This window comes from Salmo trutta, chromosome 1, assembly GCF_901001165.1.
Source record: "Salmo trutta chromosome 1, fSalTru1.1, whole genome shotgun sequence".
Taxonomy (NCBI): domain Eukaryota; kingdom Metazoa; phylum Chordata; class Actinopteri; order Salmoniformes; family Salmonidae; genus Salmo; species Salmo trutta.
The window spans coordinates 16,751,383-16,767,301 of NC_042957.1; the positions used below are offsets into that span (position 1 = coordinate 16,751,383).

Below are 15,919 nucleotides of genomic sequence, written 5' to 3' on the forward strand. Positions count from 1 at the left end.
CATTTTGAATTGTTTAACACTTTTTTGGTTACAACATGATTCCATATGTGTTATTTCATAGTTTTGATGTCTTCACTATTATTTTACAATGTAAAAACTAGTAAAAATAAAGAAAAACCCTTGAATGAGTAGGTGTGTCCAAACGTTTGACTGGTTCTGTATATCAAGTGTTATTGCTACAGTTGAAGTCGGAAGTTTACATACACCTTAGCCAAATACATTTAACATCAGTTTCACAATTCCTGACATTTAATCCAGTAAAAATTAGTTAGGATAACCACTTTATTTTAAGAATGTGAAATGTCAGAATAATAGTAGAAAGAATGATATATTTCAGCCTTTATTTCTTTCATCACATTCCCAGTGGGTCAGAAGTTTACATACCCTCAATTAGTATTTGGTAGCATTGCCTTTAAATTGTTTAACTTGGGTCAAATGTTTCAAATAGCCTTCCACAAGCTTCCCACAATAAGTTGGGTGAATTTTGGCCCATTCCTCCTGACAGAGCTGATGTAACTGAGTCAGGTTTGTAGGCCTCCTTGCTCGCACACACATTTTCAGTTCTGCCCACAAATGTTCCATAGGATTGAGGTCAGGGCTTTGTGATGGCCACTCCAATACCTTGACTTTGTTGTCCTTAAGCCATTTTTCCACAACTTTGGAAGTATGCTTGGGGTCATTGTCCATTTGGAAGACCCATTGCGACCAAGCTTTAACTTCCTGACTGATGTCTTGAGATGTTGCTTCAATGTATATACACATAATTTTCCTGCCTCATGATGCCATCGTGAAGTGCACCAGTCCCTCCTGCAGCAAAGCACCCCCACAACATGATGCTGCCACCCCCGTGCTTCACGGTTGGGATGGTGTTCTTCGGCTTGCAAGCCTCCCCCCCTTTTTCCTCCAAACATAACGATGGTCATTATGGCCAAACAGTTCTATTTTTGTTTCATCCGACCAGAGGACATTTCTCCAAAAAGTATGATCTTTGTCCCCATGTGCAGTTGCAACCTGTAGTGTGTCTTTTTTATGGCGGTTTTGGAGCAGTGGCTTCTTCCTTGCTGAGCGGCCTTTCAGGTTATGTCGATATAGGACTCGTTTTACTGTGGATATAGATACTTTTGTACCTGTTTCCTCCAGCATCTCCACAAGGTCCTTTGCTGTTGTTCTGGGATTGATTTGCACTTTTTGCACCAAAGTACGTTCATCTCTAGGAGACAGAACGTGTCTTCTTCCTGAGCGGTATGACGGCTGCATGGTCCCATGGTGTTTATACTTGCGTACTATTGTTTGTACAGATGAACGTGGTACCTTCAGGCGTTTGGAAATTGCTCCCAAGGATGAACAAGACTTGCGGAGGTCTACAATTTTTTGATTTTCCCATGATGTCAAGCAAAGAGGCACTGAGTTTGAAGGTAGGCCTTGAAATACATCCACAGGTACACCTCCAATTGACTCAAATGATGCCAATTAGCCTATCAGAAGCTTCTTAAGCCATGACATAATTTTCTGGAATTTTAAGCTGTTTAAAGGCACAGTCAACTCAGTGTATGTAAACTTATGACCCACTGGAATTGTGATACAGTGAATTATAAGTGAAATAATCTGTCTGTAAACAATTGTTGAAAAAAAATACTTGTCATGCACAAAGTAGATGTTCTAACCGACTTGCCAAAACTATAGTTTGTTAACAACAAATTTGTGGAGTGGTTGAAAAACGAGTTTTAATGACTCCAAAATAAGTGTATGTAAACTTCCAACTTCAACTGTATCTTACAACAGCGATTGGGCTGAAGCTGCCTGGTAGTGTGTGTTGTCTAGTGTTAGCTCAGTGTGGTTATCTAAGTGTTTACGAAATGACTATTGAGATACTTAGTGACATGATATTTGTGCTAGTTGGCAACTAAAAGAGATGCTGCATAGCTACAGTAGGTCTAGCTGAATGGGCAAAGCTAGCTCCATTGATTCACTATTAATGACAATCATGTAATGTTAGCTATCTACAGAGTCACTTGTTGCTTGCCTTTCATTGAGCTAATTTCAAATGAGGCCGCGCAACTGCGCATCTCCCGTGGTTTGTGGCATAGCAGGCACGAGCAAACTCTGAGGGGATTCCCTCTCTAGCATTCTTCCTCTCTCACAGGCATTTACTTTGTCACAGGGAACGTCCGAACTCTGACCAATCAGCTCGGCTTTGAATGTTGCTAGGTTACCCGTGGGCGTGGTTTTGCACTAAGTTTGGCATGGATAAAAAGGTCCAAGGGACCCACTATGGATATTGTTTTTTTTGGCGTCTAGAAAATCTAGGGAGTCAGTCACTTTTTAGTAGCATAAAGGACTATGGACTCATCTTGACTACTTCACAGGTCAGGAATGATTGTGTTTATTCTGTCTATGTTGTCTGTGTTCATTTACATGCTGTGTGAGTGTTGACACTGGACCAAAGGATACTTGACAAACTCGATGGCGTTGCTCTTCAGATAACCCAGACCCACTGACTCATTAAATGACGACATGTTGTGATGGATGTTCCTCTCTGGAGGGACAAGAGACAGCAGAGTTAAAATGGGGGGAAAGAGAGAGCGAGAGAGAGAGAGAGAGAGAGAGAGACAGAGAGAGAGAGAGAGAGAGAGAGAGAGAAAGAGAGAGAGAGGAAGAGAGAGAGAGAGAGAGAGAAAAAGAGAGAGGAAGAGAGAGAGAAAGAGAGAATAAGAAAGAGAGAGGAAGAGAGAGAGAGAAAGAAAGAGAGAATAAAAGAGAGAAGAGAGAGCACATCTGACTAATGTAACTGACACATCTAGAAGTGTACCACACAACCCACAACTGTGATGTTGCACCATGACAGCTCAAGTAACTAAACCATCTGAACCAGCTTCATTTTACGGTACAAGTTCTAGATGTGTAATAATCACCGTAACTAAACCAGTTCATTTAGCATTACTGTTGAAGGTTACCTTCTGCGACGTCAAAGCTCTGGAACTTGACTGGCTGTGCGTAGTTGACCATGGCAGAGAGGTAGGGGTGGATGTTGGTGGTGGCTCCGACGTACGTGTACGAGGCTATCAGAGCCTCCTCGTCATCCGTTGTCTCTCCAGTCTACACAAGAGCAAAAAACACACTGTCGTTTTACACTCACACATCTCTGTTGTCTTCCAGTCTCCACACTGTACACACAGAGCCCTTCAGTCTGAGAACACATACAGTAATTATAAAGCACATCCAAGTCAGTTAGGAACACTCTCATTATCAATACAGAAATGACCAGAGAAAGAGCTTTACACTGCCTAGAGCTTAGAGAAAAGGCTACACACTCAACAGTAGGGAGAGAAAAGGCTAGTTTGTTACCAGTAAAGAGAGAATGAGCAGCTGAACCAACTCCCATACCTTCTTGATGTTGTTATCCTCAGAAGCCTCTGAGATGTCTGTGGTGTCTGTAGCTTCTGTGGCCTCAGACATCTCTGTTGGATCCTCCTCCACAACCTGAACACACAGCAATAGTTCATAATAAACTGGGTAGTTTGGGTCCTGAAACAGCTTTTCACCCGTCTACAGTGCATTCGGAAAGTAATCAGACTCCTTGACTTTTTCCACATTTTGTTATGTTACAGACTTATTCTAAAATGGATTAAATTGTTGACTTGTCCCGAAGCCAGTCCTGCGCTGTCTTGGCTGTGTGCTTAGGGTCATTGTCCTGTTGGAAGGTGAACCTTCGCCCCAGGTCCTGAGCAGGTTTTCATCAAGGATCTCTCTGTACTTCGCTCCGTTCATCTTTCCCTCGATCCTGACTAGTCTCCCAGTCCCTCCCACAGCATGATGCTGCCACCATGTTGGGATGGTGCCAGGTTTCCTCCAGACGTGACGCTTGGTATTCAGGCCAAAGAGTTCAATCTTGGTTTCATCAGACCAGAGAATCTTGTTTCTCATGGTCCGAGTCCTTTAGGTGCCTTTTGGCAAACTCCAAGTGGGCTGTCATGTGACTTTTACTGAGGAGTGGCTTCAGTCTGGGCTCTCTACCATAAAGTCCTGATTGGTGGAGTGCTGCAGAGGTGGTTGTCCTTCTGGAAGGTTCTCCCATCGGGTTCTTGGTCACCTCCCTGAACAAGGCCCTTCTCCCCCGATTGCTCAGTTTGGCCGGGTGGCCAGCTTTAGGAAAAGTCTTGATGGTTCCAAACTTCTTCCATTTAAGAATGATGGAGGCCACTGTGTTCTAGGGGACCTTCAATGCTGCAGCCATTTTTTGGTACCCTTCCCCAGGTCTGTGCCTCAACACAATCCTGCCTCAGAGTTCTAGTGACAATTCCTTCAACATCATGGCTTGGTTTTCACTCTGACATGCACTTTCAACTGTGGGACCTTATATAGACAGGTGTGTGCCTTTCCAAATCATGTCTAAGTTAGGTTTGTTAAAATAAAGCCCTAAGTCTTAGCGCAAAACACAAATTCCATTTAGAAAATGTATACCTTTTTGATGCTGTTGTCCCGATCCTCTCCTTCTTTCTTCACACTGACACTGGTGCTGAGGCTGTTGTCTTCACTAGGCTCCTCTGATGTACTGATCTTCATGTCAGGGTTCACCTCCTTCACATCACCTAGAGCTACAGACACAGTTACCATCCAACACACACAGTTACCCTCCAACACACACACGGTTACCCTCAACACACACACACACACGCACACGCACACACACGGTTACCCTCCAACACACACACACACAGTCACAAAGACACACACACACACACACAGTCACAAAGACACACACATCCTCTAGTGAACTGATACAAAGTGCCTGAATATCTCAGTCTCCAAAGTGGCTACACACCAGAACAAGAAGGAAAAGAAGAACCCTCGTACACACACACACACACGCTCACCATTCTCCACATCTTCCTCTGTCTCTGCTCCCAGTAAGATAGCTGGTGTGTTGGTCTCTCCAGCCTCCATGTGCTTCTTAAAGGACTCTAACTGCTCTGTAGAACAGCAACAACACAAGTCAACATAGTGTAGTCAACAAAACCATCATACAGAGTGAGAGAACAGTCCAGCAGTAGCAACATCTGTAACTGCAGATATAAAACTATTCTTGCATAAAGTTGACTGTATACGTACTCTGTTCCACCTCGGGTTTCAAGCGTTTGTTTTTGATGAGGATTTTGAGTTTGAGGTCGATGGGAGAAGGCAAGGGACGACCCGCTTCAACCTGGCAACAACAACAAACGTTCCTTTTTTACAAAATGGAAGGAGACATTTACAGTAAATGGTCCATTTTTTGTAGCATGAAAACATCACATCCATATTGTTTATTATGTTCAACCATGATGAACTATCAGACACGGTACAGATAGACACCGTAGAAAGGAGAAAGATAGATATGTGTGGTAGCAGGTAGATTGCTCACAGTGTATCCCTCGAGAGGATGCCTCAGTAGGTAGTCTCCAAAGATCTCCTCACAGTACCGAGCCATCTTGTACTGCTGGGGTTTACTAAAACACACAGGATCAAACCAGTCAAAAGTTTGGACACACCTACTCATTCAAGAGTTTTTCTTTATTTTGACTATTTTCTACATTGTAGAATAGTGAAGACATCAAAACTACGAAATAACAGATATGGAATCATGTAGTGACCAAAAAGTGTTAAACAAATCAAAATATATTGCCTTGATGACAGCTTTCCACACTCTTGGCATTCTCTCAACCAGCTTCACCTGGAATGGTTTTCCAACAGTCTTGAAGGAGTTCCCACATATGCTGAGCACTTGTTGGCTGCTTTTCCTTCACTCTGCGATCCGACTCATCCCAAACCATCTCAATTTGTCAAATAGCCCTTACACAGCCTGGAGGTTGTTTTGGGTCATTGTCCTGTTGAAAAACAAATGATAGTCCCACTAAGCGCAAACCAGATGGGATGGTGTATCACTGCAGAAGGCTTTGGTAGACAAGCTGGTTAAGTGTGCCTTGAATTCTAAATAAATCACAGACAGTGTCACCAGCAAAGAACCCCCCCCATCATAACACCTCCTCCTCTATGCTTTACGGTGGGAAATACATATGTGGAGATCATCCGTTCACCCACAAAGAAACGGCGGTTGGAACCAAAAATCTCCAATATGGACTCCAGACCAAAGGACACATGTCCACCGGTCTCATGTCCATTGCTGGTGTATCTTGGCCCAAGCAAGTCTTTTCTTCTTTTTGGTGTCCTTTTGTAGTGGTTTCTTTGCAGCAATTTGACCATGAAGGCCTAATTCACACAGTCTCCTCTGAACAGTTGATGTTGAGATGTGTCTGTAACTTGAACTCTGTGAGGTGCAATCTGAGGTGCAGTTAATTGCCGATTTCTGAGGCTTGTAACTCTAATGAACGTATCCTCTGCGGCAGAGGTAACTCTGAGTACTCTTTTCCTGTGGCGGTCCTCATGAGAGCCAGTTTCATCATAGCACTTGATGGTTTTTGCGACTGCACTTGAAGAAACGTTCAAAGTTCTTGACATTTTCCGTATTGACTGACCTTCATGTCTTAAAGTAATGATGGACTGTTGTTTCTCTCTGCTTATTTGAGCTGTTCTTGCCATAATACGGACTTGGTCTTTTACCAAATAGGGCTATCTTCTGTATACCACCCCTACCTTGTCACAACACAACGGATTGGCTAAAATGCATTAAGAAGGAAAGAAATTTCACAAATTAACTTTTAACAAGGCACACCTGTAAATTGAAATGCATTCCAGGTGACTACCTCATGAAGCTGGTTGAGAGAATGCCAAGAGTGTGCAAAGCAGTCATCAAGGCAAAGGGTGGCTACTTTGAAGAATCTCAAATATAAAATATATTTTGATTTGTTTAACACTTTTTGGTTACTACATGATTCCATGTGTGTTATTTCATAGTTTTGATGGCTTCACTATTATTCTATAATGTAGAAAATAATAAAAAATAAAGAAAACCACTGGAATTAGTAGGTGTGTCCAAACATTTGACTGGTACTGTAGTTATCAGCAAAGTCAGTGCTTGTAAGAAAAGTGTGAGTGTTAGTTCCATTTCCCCCCCAACTTTTTTGTCATTAAATTACAAATTCATAATAGTTACACTGTTACATGTAATTCAATCGGACGTAATGGAATAAATAATAACATTGTCATGTATAATATTTTTTTAAACATTCTGGATCATTGTGAAATCCTTAGTGCTGTGATTAACTGACATTTCAGTTAATCATTTTTAAACAACTAATTGGCCGATGTCGGTTCAATTATTTGAATCCCATTTCATTCCGTTTTTTTCTGTGAAGTCAATGCGCAATGTTTATCTAGAAGAGACTGAAGAACGCACGATGGTCAGGAGATATACAGAGCAGCTGTCGCTTCATGAGGTATCTCTACCTGAAATTACAGTCATAGAAGTATGCCTTATTTACATTGAAGAACTACAAAATAGTGAATTTGTCAGACAGCATAGGCAGAAGCTCTATAGAGATGAGATGATGAAATGGAATGAAATAATAAAGTCATCAAATTAAACAAATGTAATATAGACAACTAAAATATGTTATTAAAGTAAGGTCATGTGAATAAATGATGGTTAATAAGTGATAAGCAGTAATGGGCAGTCACTACCATCATGGGACTTGTATTACTTGTTTTATTCTGTGTTGTTACAGCCTTCAACCCAAACAATCTAACAAAAATCAAAAACCGTTATAATTTTTCAATAATCGAACCAACCTCAAAAAGCACTAATCGCTCAGCACTAGAAATTCTACCTGCAGTGGTTTTCAAATGACAGAATCACAGGGTACTCAGATGTCACAAAGGCTGTTTCTCTGATGGCTGAGATCACATCCTGTTTGAGGGGGGAAACAACAACATGGGGATTGGTGTTAGAACCACACTGAATCCATTATATATCCCTTGCTATAAGTCTCTGGATAAGAGTGTCTAATCAATAACTACAGAGTAAATTCAAATGGATCTGCAGGTCTCAATTAGATGCAGTATCAATTTATGAACACAAGAGGGTAGACTTAACATATGTAATTCATACAAAAGTTGTGTGAATGATCAGACAAATCTGAATGAGTGAAAGAGTGTTTTGTGTGTGTGTGTGAGAGTGTGTGTGTACCTTAAAGAGGATGTCAGTACACATAGCCTTGCCATGAGTGATGATAGGTTCCTGGTCTTCTCCTTTTCCATCCCAGCAGTCCAGTTCTACACACCTGACGTCATACACATACAAAACAGTTTACATACTGTATATAAACACACACACACACACACACACACACACACACACACACACACACACACACACACACACACACACACACACACACACACACACACAACCCCCCATACCCTCCCCGCCACCACCCCACACCCTGTCCCCCCACACCTACCTGCAGCCGGAGAGCAGAACCTGTCTGTACATCTCCACTGAGGACTTTCCTCCAAACTGCCTCCCGGTCAAGTAGGTGTTGTGGGAGGAGGCAATGAAGTAGTGAGCCAGCGGCTGTTCCATGTCCTGGTACAGCTCCAGACAGTCCAGGAACACCGGGGCATTCTCATCTGACATCAGGTACCTGCAGAAGCCATCACTGGACATACGGCCTGGGGGAGTGTAGGAGGAGTGGATGGAGAGTGTGTAAGGAGGCCTGCTAAATTGAACATAAATTAGCCCTGCCCAGCTGAAGATCTGTCTTTTTTCAGCCATCGATTTCCTGTGTTTGAGGGGTGAAAAAATCCCCTTGTCACTTAAATCTCGATGGATTAATTGCTTTCATGCATTACAGTATGTACCGGTATGTTATCTAGTTACCATCCTAACGTTAGTTGGCTACTAATACATCGAACTTGCCAGGCAGTATATTAACTATATGGTATCTAACTAACTACCCAACGTTAATTGATTTGATTATACACGTCATTCTTGTCTAAGTGGTATAGTGGTTGTGAGTTCTCAATAGACATTGTTAATTCTGCCCATCTACTCCGATTTCAGAGCACTCTCGTCTGTTTTCCAGAGCGCAGAATAACTGATGGATTTACGAATGCTCAACACCCATAGAATATATGACCGGTGTCAGTAAACGTTGGCAAAAAAAGAGTCATTAAATTGTTGCCAGTAGCACAGTTACAGTCACCAACGCTCTGGATAACATGAAAACAGCCTAACCAGCTCTGATTGGGCGAGTAAATGGCATTAGTGAGATATTCTCTAATTTGTCTGGAAATAGCTAGCCAGTTAGCTTGGGTGCTTGACTGCCGTTGAGGTCAGAACGCTTGGACCAACCTTACTCCTCGGCCAGAGCGTCCAGCGATGCGCTCCGAATTTACGAATGGACAATCTGACAACGCTCTGGCACTCCAGATTGAATTTACGAACACACCTGAAATCGTAAAATGTCTAGCTAGTCTTTTGTTATGCTAGCAAGAGGTTGCATAGCAACAGCATCAACTTCCGGTAGACAGGCGAAGCTGTATGGTAGTATGGGTATTCGAACACATGTATTGTTTTCCCATTATATCTATAATGCTGAAGCTTCGTCTGGGATTTATCGCACCGTCTCGACACTTAGATCACCAGAAAGAGAAGAAAGATGATGGGTGTTCATTTTTATGCAATTTAAAAAAGTAATAATTTAATACAGTTGAAATGTTTACAAATTGGATGCGCTGAAATGAAAGCACCTTCCGAAGATGAACACTGGGATTATAGTGATATTATGTCTGATCTCACAAACAATGTAAAGTATTGTAATGACCCTGGGTTTATAAGCGCGGAAATCGACTCTGCCGCTTGAGCATGCTTTTGCGGCACAGTCGATAGCGCGCCGGACTTCGGGCTTGAAGGTCGAGGGTTCGAGACCTGCTCCCTGCTGGTTCATTACATTGGTGTCAGAAGTGGGATGGCCGGTGAGCGCGTTCCTGTAAGACGTTGAGTCGCAAGCTAGCGCGAGGACGCGCTCTTTGAAAGGCGGGAGTAGTGTAATGACCCTGGGTTTATAAGCGCGGAAATCGACTCTGCCGCTTGAGCATGCTTTTGCGGCACAGTCGATAGCGCGCCGGACTTCGGGCTTGTAGGTCGAGGGTTCGAGACCTGCTCCCTGCTGTTTCATTACAGTATGTTAAGATAGGTGTAATCTAGTGCCAAACATGTTGATTGTTAATCCAAGGGTATCCTGCTATTGCCACTCTTGTTAAATTATGCAAGAGAACATGACAACAGTAATTAATGAGGCAGACTAGACAGAACAGGTGAGTGCAGGTAGGGTAGACAGAACAAGTGTTTGTGGTTGACGACAATAGACAATGGGCCTGATCGGACAGCTCAGAGCTTCTGCTCTTTTCTGTCCATAAAAACAAATGGATTGGTGGATGAGGCAGGGCAGGCCAGGAGCAAGGAAGGAGGTTGTGGTCAAGCAGGGCATCCCCCGAGTCTAAATGCCTAAAAGGTTTTATCAGAACAGGCATAGATTAGTTACTTTATTTTCCTTTCCCGACATGAGTTTGTTGTGTTTAAAGCCAACGTTATTAAAGTTACAGCTCACAGCTGTGCGTGGTTGCATCCCTGTTACACCCCTTTATGTACATGAGGTCATATATGCAAATACCCCCTTTGTATTTATGCAAATGAGGCACCTATATTTTTGTTTATTTTACCACAACATATATACAAAAATACCTGATATATACATTTTCTTATTGTATGAGTGCATTCTAATACATTTAAAAAAGTGCAATTTTACAATAAACTGAATACCTGAATTAACACAAAAATCCCTGAACTCCTTGCCAGTAAATTTTTTTTGGTGCTATAATTCAGTCAATATCTGATGTATTATAAAAATGCAAAAGGTTTGGAGTATTTTCATCCATTGTCCAACTGTTGCATTTATTAGAATTGTAAAAAAAAATGTATGTTGATGACCGTTGCTACATACACAGATTTAGATTTTCTTCACTTATTATCAGTCAACACTCACACATCCAACATGTACAGTCGTGGCCAAAAGTTTTGAGAATGACATAAATATAAATTTTCACAAAGTCTGTTGCTTGCATGATGGCAATTTGCATATACTCCAGAATGTTATGACGAGTGATCAGATGAATTGCAATTAATTGCAAAGTCCCTCTTTGCCATGCAAATGAACTGAATCCCCAAAAAACATTTCCACTACATTTTAGCCCTGCCACAAAAGGACCAGATGACATCATGTCAGTGATTCTCTCGTTAACACAGGTGTGAGTGTTGACAAGGACAAGGCTGATCACTCTGTCATGCTGATTGAGTTCGAATAACAGACTGGAAGCTTCAAAAGGAGGGTGGTGCTTGGAATCATTGTTCTTCCTCTGTCAAGCATGGTTACCTGCAAGGAAACACGTGCCGTCATCATTGCTTTGCACAAAAAGGGCTTCACAGGCAAGGATATTGCTGCCAGTAAGATTGCACCTAAATCAACCATTTATCGGATCATCAAGAACTTCAAGGAGAGAGGTTCAATTGTTGTGAAGAAGGCTTCAGGGCGCCCAAGAAAGTCCAGCAAGCGCCAGGACGTCTCCTAAAGTTGATTCAGCTGCTGGATCGGGGCACCACCAGTACAGAGCTTGCACAGGAATGGCAGCAGGCAGGTGTGAGTGCATCTGCACGCACAGTGAGGTGAAGACTTTTGGAGGATAGCCTGGTGTCAAGAAGGGCAGCAAAGAAGCCACTTCTCTCCAGGAAAAACATCAGGGACAGACTGATACTCTGCAAAAGGACTGCTGAGGACTGGGTTAAAGTCATTTTCTCTGATGAATGCCCTTTCCGATTGTTTGGGGCATCCGGAAAAAAGCTTGTCCGGAGAAGACAAGGTGAGTGCTACCATCAGTCCTGTGTCATGCCAACAGTAAAGCATCCTGAGACCATTCATGTGTGGGGTTGCTTCTCAACCAAGGGAGTGGGCTCACTCACACTTTTGCCAAAGAACACAGCCATGAATAAAGAATGGTACCAACACATCCTCCGAGAGCAACTTCTCCCAACCATCCAGGAACAGTTTGGTGACGAACAATGCCTTTTCCAGCATGATGGAGCACCTTGCCACAAGGCAAAAGTGATAACTAAGTGGCTCGGGGATCAAAACATCGATATTTTGGGTCCATGGCCAGGAAACTCCCTAGACCTTAATCCCATTGAGAACTTGTGGTCAATCCTCAAGAGGCGGGTGGACAAACAAAAACCCACAAATTCTGACAAACTCCAAGCATTCATTGATTATGCAAGAATGGGCTGCCATCAGTCAGAATGTGGCCCAGAAGTTAATTGACAGCATGCCAGGGCAGATTGCAGAGGTCTTCAAAAAGAAGGGTCAACACGGCAAATATTGACTCTTTGCATCAACTTAATGTAATTGTCAATAAAAGCCTTTGACACTTATGAAATGCTTGTAATTATACTTCAGTATTCCATAGTAACATCTGACAAAAATATCTAAAGAAACTGAAGCAGCAAACTTTGTGGAAATTAATATTTGTGACATTCTCAAAACTTTTGGCCACGACTGTATAGTTGAGGGCAGTGGTGCTGTTGTGTTATTCACCAGGAGAGGGCAGTACCTGCTAAAGAAATTTGTTATTCACCAGGAGAGGGCAGTACATGCTAAAGAAATGTGTTATGCACCAGGAGAGGGCGGTACATGCTAATGAAATGTGTTATTCACCAGGAGAGGCCGGTACATGCTAATGAAATGTGTTATTCACCAGGAGAGGGCGGTACATGCTAATGAAATGTGTTATTCACCAGGAGAGGGCGGTACATGCTAATGAAATGTGTTATTCCCCAGGAGAGGGCGGTACATGCTAATGGAATGTGCTATTCACCAGGAGAGGGCAGTACATGCTAAAGAAATGTGTTATTCACCAGGAGAGGGCAGTACATGCTAATGAAATGTGCTATTCACCAGGAGAGGGCAGTACATGCTAAAGAAATGTGTTATTCACCAGGAGAGGGCAGTACATGCTAAATAAATGTGTTATTCACCAGGAGAAGGCAGTACATGCTAATGAAATGTGTTATTCACCAGGAGAGGGCAGTACATGCAAAATAAATGTGTTATTCACCAGGAGAGGGCGGTACATGCTAATGAAATGTGTTATTCACCAGGAGAGGGCGGTACATGCTAAATAAATGTGTTATTCACCAGGAGAAGCCAGTACATGCTAATGAAATGTGTTATTCACCAGGAGAGGGCGGTACATGCTAATGAAATGTGTTATTCACCAGGAGAGGGCGGTACATGCTAAATAAATGTGTTATTCACCAGGAGAGGGCAGTACATGCTAATGAAATGTGTTATTCACCAGGAGAGGGCAGTACATGCTAATGAAATGTGTTATTCACCAGGAGAGGGCAGTACATGCTAATGAAATGTGTTATTCACCAGGAGAGGGCAGTACATGCTAATGAAATGTGTTATTCACCAGGAGAGGGCAGTACATGCTAATGAAATGTGTTATTCACCAGGAGAGGGCAGTACATGCTAATGAAATGTGTTATTCACCAGGAGAGGGCGGTACATGCTAAAGAAAAGGCAAGACTGGAGTATTGTATACAGCAAGACTGGGCTTTGGAGAATCTTCTCTTGATCTCCTTCTCTCCATCCACTCCACTCTCACCTTTCGTCTTCACATCTCTCTCTCTATCTCTGCATCCATCCCTCTCACCTTTCTTCTTGAGGTCTGGGTCTCTCTCGTACTTCTCGATTATCTGCATGGCTCGTTTCGGGTCGTAGAAGGGGAACAGGATCTCGTTTAGCCGCGGGTCGCGCTGATTCTGGAGAAAGTAATGATACACACCATTGTCTCACTCACAAGCACATACTGTACACATGCATGTCACCGCACTCTAAGGAAATATGTCCCATTCCTAACTTCAGAAATGTGAATGTAATTGAAACCTTTGCGTAAATCTCGCCATGGACACTAATGCATGCTTTTGGCAAAACTTTCAAGAAACGATTTATTTATTTATTTTACTTTGAGGAAACTTTACGTGCACAAGTCATGTTACCAACTGAGTTTGAACCCGGTTTTTGTTTGGGTACCACAAGACTATTTTAGCCCGCTGAGCCAATGCCTAGGCATTAACTCCTGGAGCTAACGGCAGTTTTCAGGTCTCAAGCGAGCGTTAGGCTACTCATCACTGCACCGCCTCTGCTTCACATCAGTCAGGTTAGGATTGGGACCATTATAACAAGAGACTAAACACACACACAGCTGACAAACAACAGAGGAACAGTTTAGACTGACACAGTGACAATGTATATAGTACTAACCCCGGTACAAACACATCTTTCATTTGTGGGTGTTCAAATGAAAACCAAAATGCCACAATTACTGGTACAGAGCTACTGCAATGGGTGGGGAGAGGAGGTGTGTGTTGGCCAAAGGTAGGGAACGCGTGTGGTCTCACATGCAGAGAGGGTAGAGATTCACACATCAGCAGGGATCAGAACAACACCACTTGCCACTATAGCAGGTAGCATTCACAGCCTTTGTACTAATGGGCATTCACTTCAGCATTGCACACAGAGAAAGAGAAGCATCCGCACATACATACAGTAGATAGAAGTGGAAGCAGGTATGTTTTCAGCCAAAGCAGAGACCACTAGCACAAAAGAAGGGGAACAGGAACTGATATTGATCACTGCATTGTTTGGAAAGAGAAAGCAAGAAAAGTATTTCACTGTACTAGTGCACGTGACAATAAAACATTTGAAACTTGAAGGCAGGCAGGCAAGTAGACAGAAACCAGACAAAATAGCCAAACAGAAAGCCCCTCCCCCCCGGTTGCCATGGTTACACAAACAGTCACAAGTAGGCGGGGCTGGGGAGGAATATACTGAACAAAAATATAAATGCAACATGCAACAATTTCAACAATTTTACTGAGTTTATATAAAGAAATCAGCCAATTGAAATAAATGAATTAGGCCCTAATCTATTTCACATGACTGGGCAGGGTCACAGCCATGGGTGGGCCTGGCTCCCAAGTGGGTGGGCCTACAGTATAGCTGTGGCCCTGCCCAGTCATGTGAAATAGATTAGGGCCTAATTTATTTATTTCAATTGGCTGAAATTGGGGAGCCAGGCCCAGCCAATCAGAATGAGTTTTTCCCCACAAAAGGGCTTTATTACAGACAGAAATACTCCTCAGTTTCATCAGCTGTCCGGGTGGCTAGACTCTGACCATCCCGCAGGTGAAGAAGCCGGATGTGGAAGTCCTGGGCTGGCATGGTTACACGTGGTCTGTGGTTGTGAGGCTAGTGGGGCGTACTGCCAAATTCTCTAAAACGACGTTGGAGACGGCTTATGGTAGAGAAATTAAGATTAAATTCTCAGGAAACAGCTCTGTTGGACATTCCTGCAGTCAGCATTCCAATTGCATGCTCCCTCAAAACTTGAGAAATCTGTGGCATTGTGTTGTGTGACAAAACTGCACATTTTAGAGTGGCACATTTTGTCCCCAGCACGAGGTGCACCTGTGTAATGATCATGCTGTTTAAGCAGCTTCTTGATATGCCACACCTGTCAGGTGGATAGATTTTCTTGGCAAAGGAGAAATGCTCACTAACAGGGATGTTAACAAATTTGTGCTCAACAATTGAGCGAAGTAAGCTTTTTGTGGTTATGGAAATGTTTTGGGGTCTTTTATTTCAGCTCATGAAACATGGGACCAACACTATACATGTTGCATTTAGATATTTGTTCAGTATTGGTCGGGGATGGGGGCAAGCAGCTGAGAGGGGCAGGATGAAGTTACCCCTACAGACACTGATCTAAGATCAGTTTTGCATTGTATCTCCCAATTGTTCCCCATTTTTCAACTTCATATTCATCATCTCCACCACAACATCAACATATGTGAAAATGGTGTGTTTCT

At 42.8% G+C, this 15,919-nt stretch overlaps 1 protein-coding gene across 14 annotated transcripts in view; it reads right to left on the reverse strand.

Moving 5' to 3' along the window:
- The window catches only part of LOC115172765 (1-phosphatidylinositol 4,5-bisphosphate phosphodiesterase beta-4), a 147,651-nt gene that overhangs the window by 28,492 nt on the left and 103,240 nt on the right, over window positions 1-15,919 (reverse strand). For all 14 annotated transcript variants that reach the window (XM_029731171.1, XM_029731113.1, XM_029731060.1 and 11 more), the window contains 11 exons: window positions 13,702-13,810; window positions 8,394-8,604; window positions 8,120-8,213; window positions 7,761-7,840; window positions 5,399-5,483; window positions 5,110-5,200; window positions 4,875-4,970; window positions 4,462-4,595; window positions 3,385-3,480; window positions 2,955-3,096; window positions 2,452-2,536 (listed from right to left, as the gene is read on the reverse strand). In XM_029731171.1, coding sequence (XP_029587031.1) covers window positions 2,452-2,536; window positions 2,955-3,096; window positions 3,385-3,480; window positions 4,462-4,595; window positions 4,875-4,970; window positions 5,110-5,200; window positions 5,399-5,483; window positions 7,761-7,840; window positions 8,120-8,213; window positions 8,394-8,604; window positions 13,702-13,810 — 1,223 coding nt within the window. The remainder of the gene's footprint in view (window positions 1-2,451; window positions 2,537-2,954; window positions 3,097-3,384; window positions 3,481-4,461; window positions 4,596-4,874; window positions 4,971-5,109; window positions 5,201-5,398; window positions 5,484-7,760; window positions 7,841-8,119; window positions 8,214-8,393; window positions 8,605-13,701; window positions 13,811-15,919) is intronic.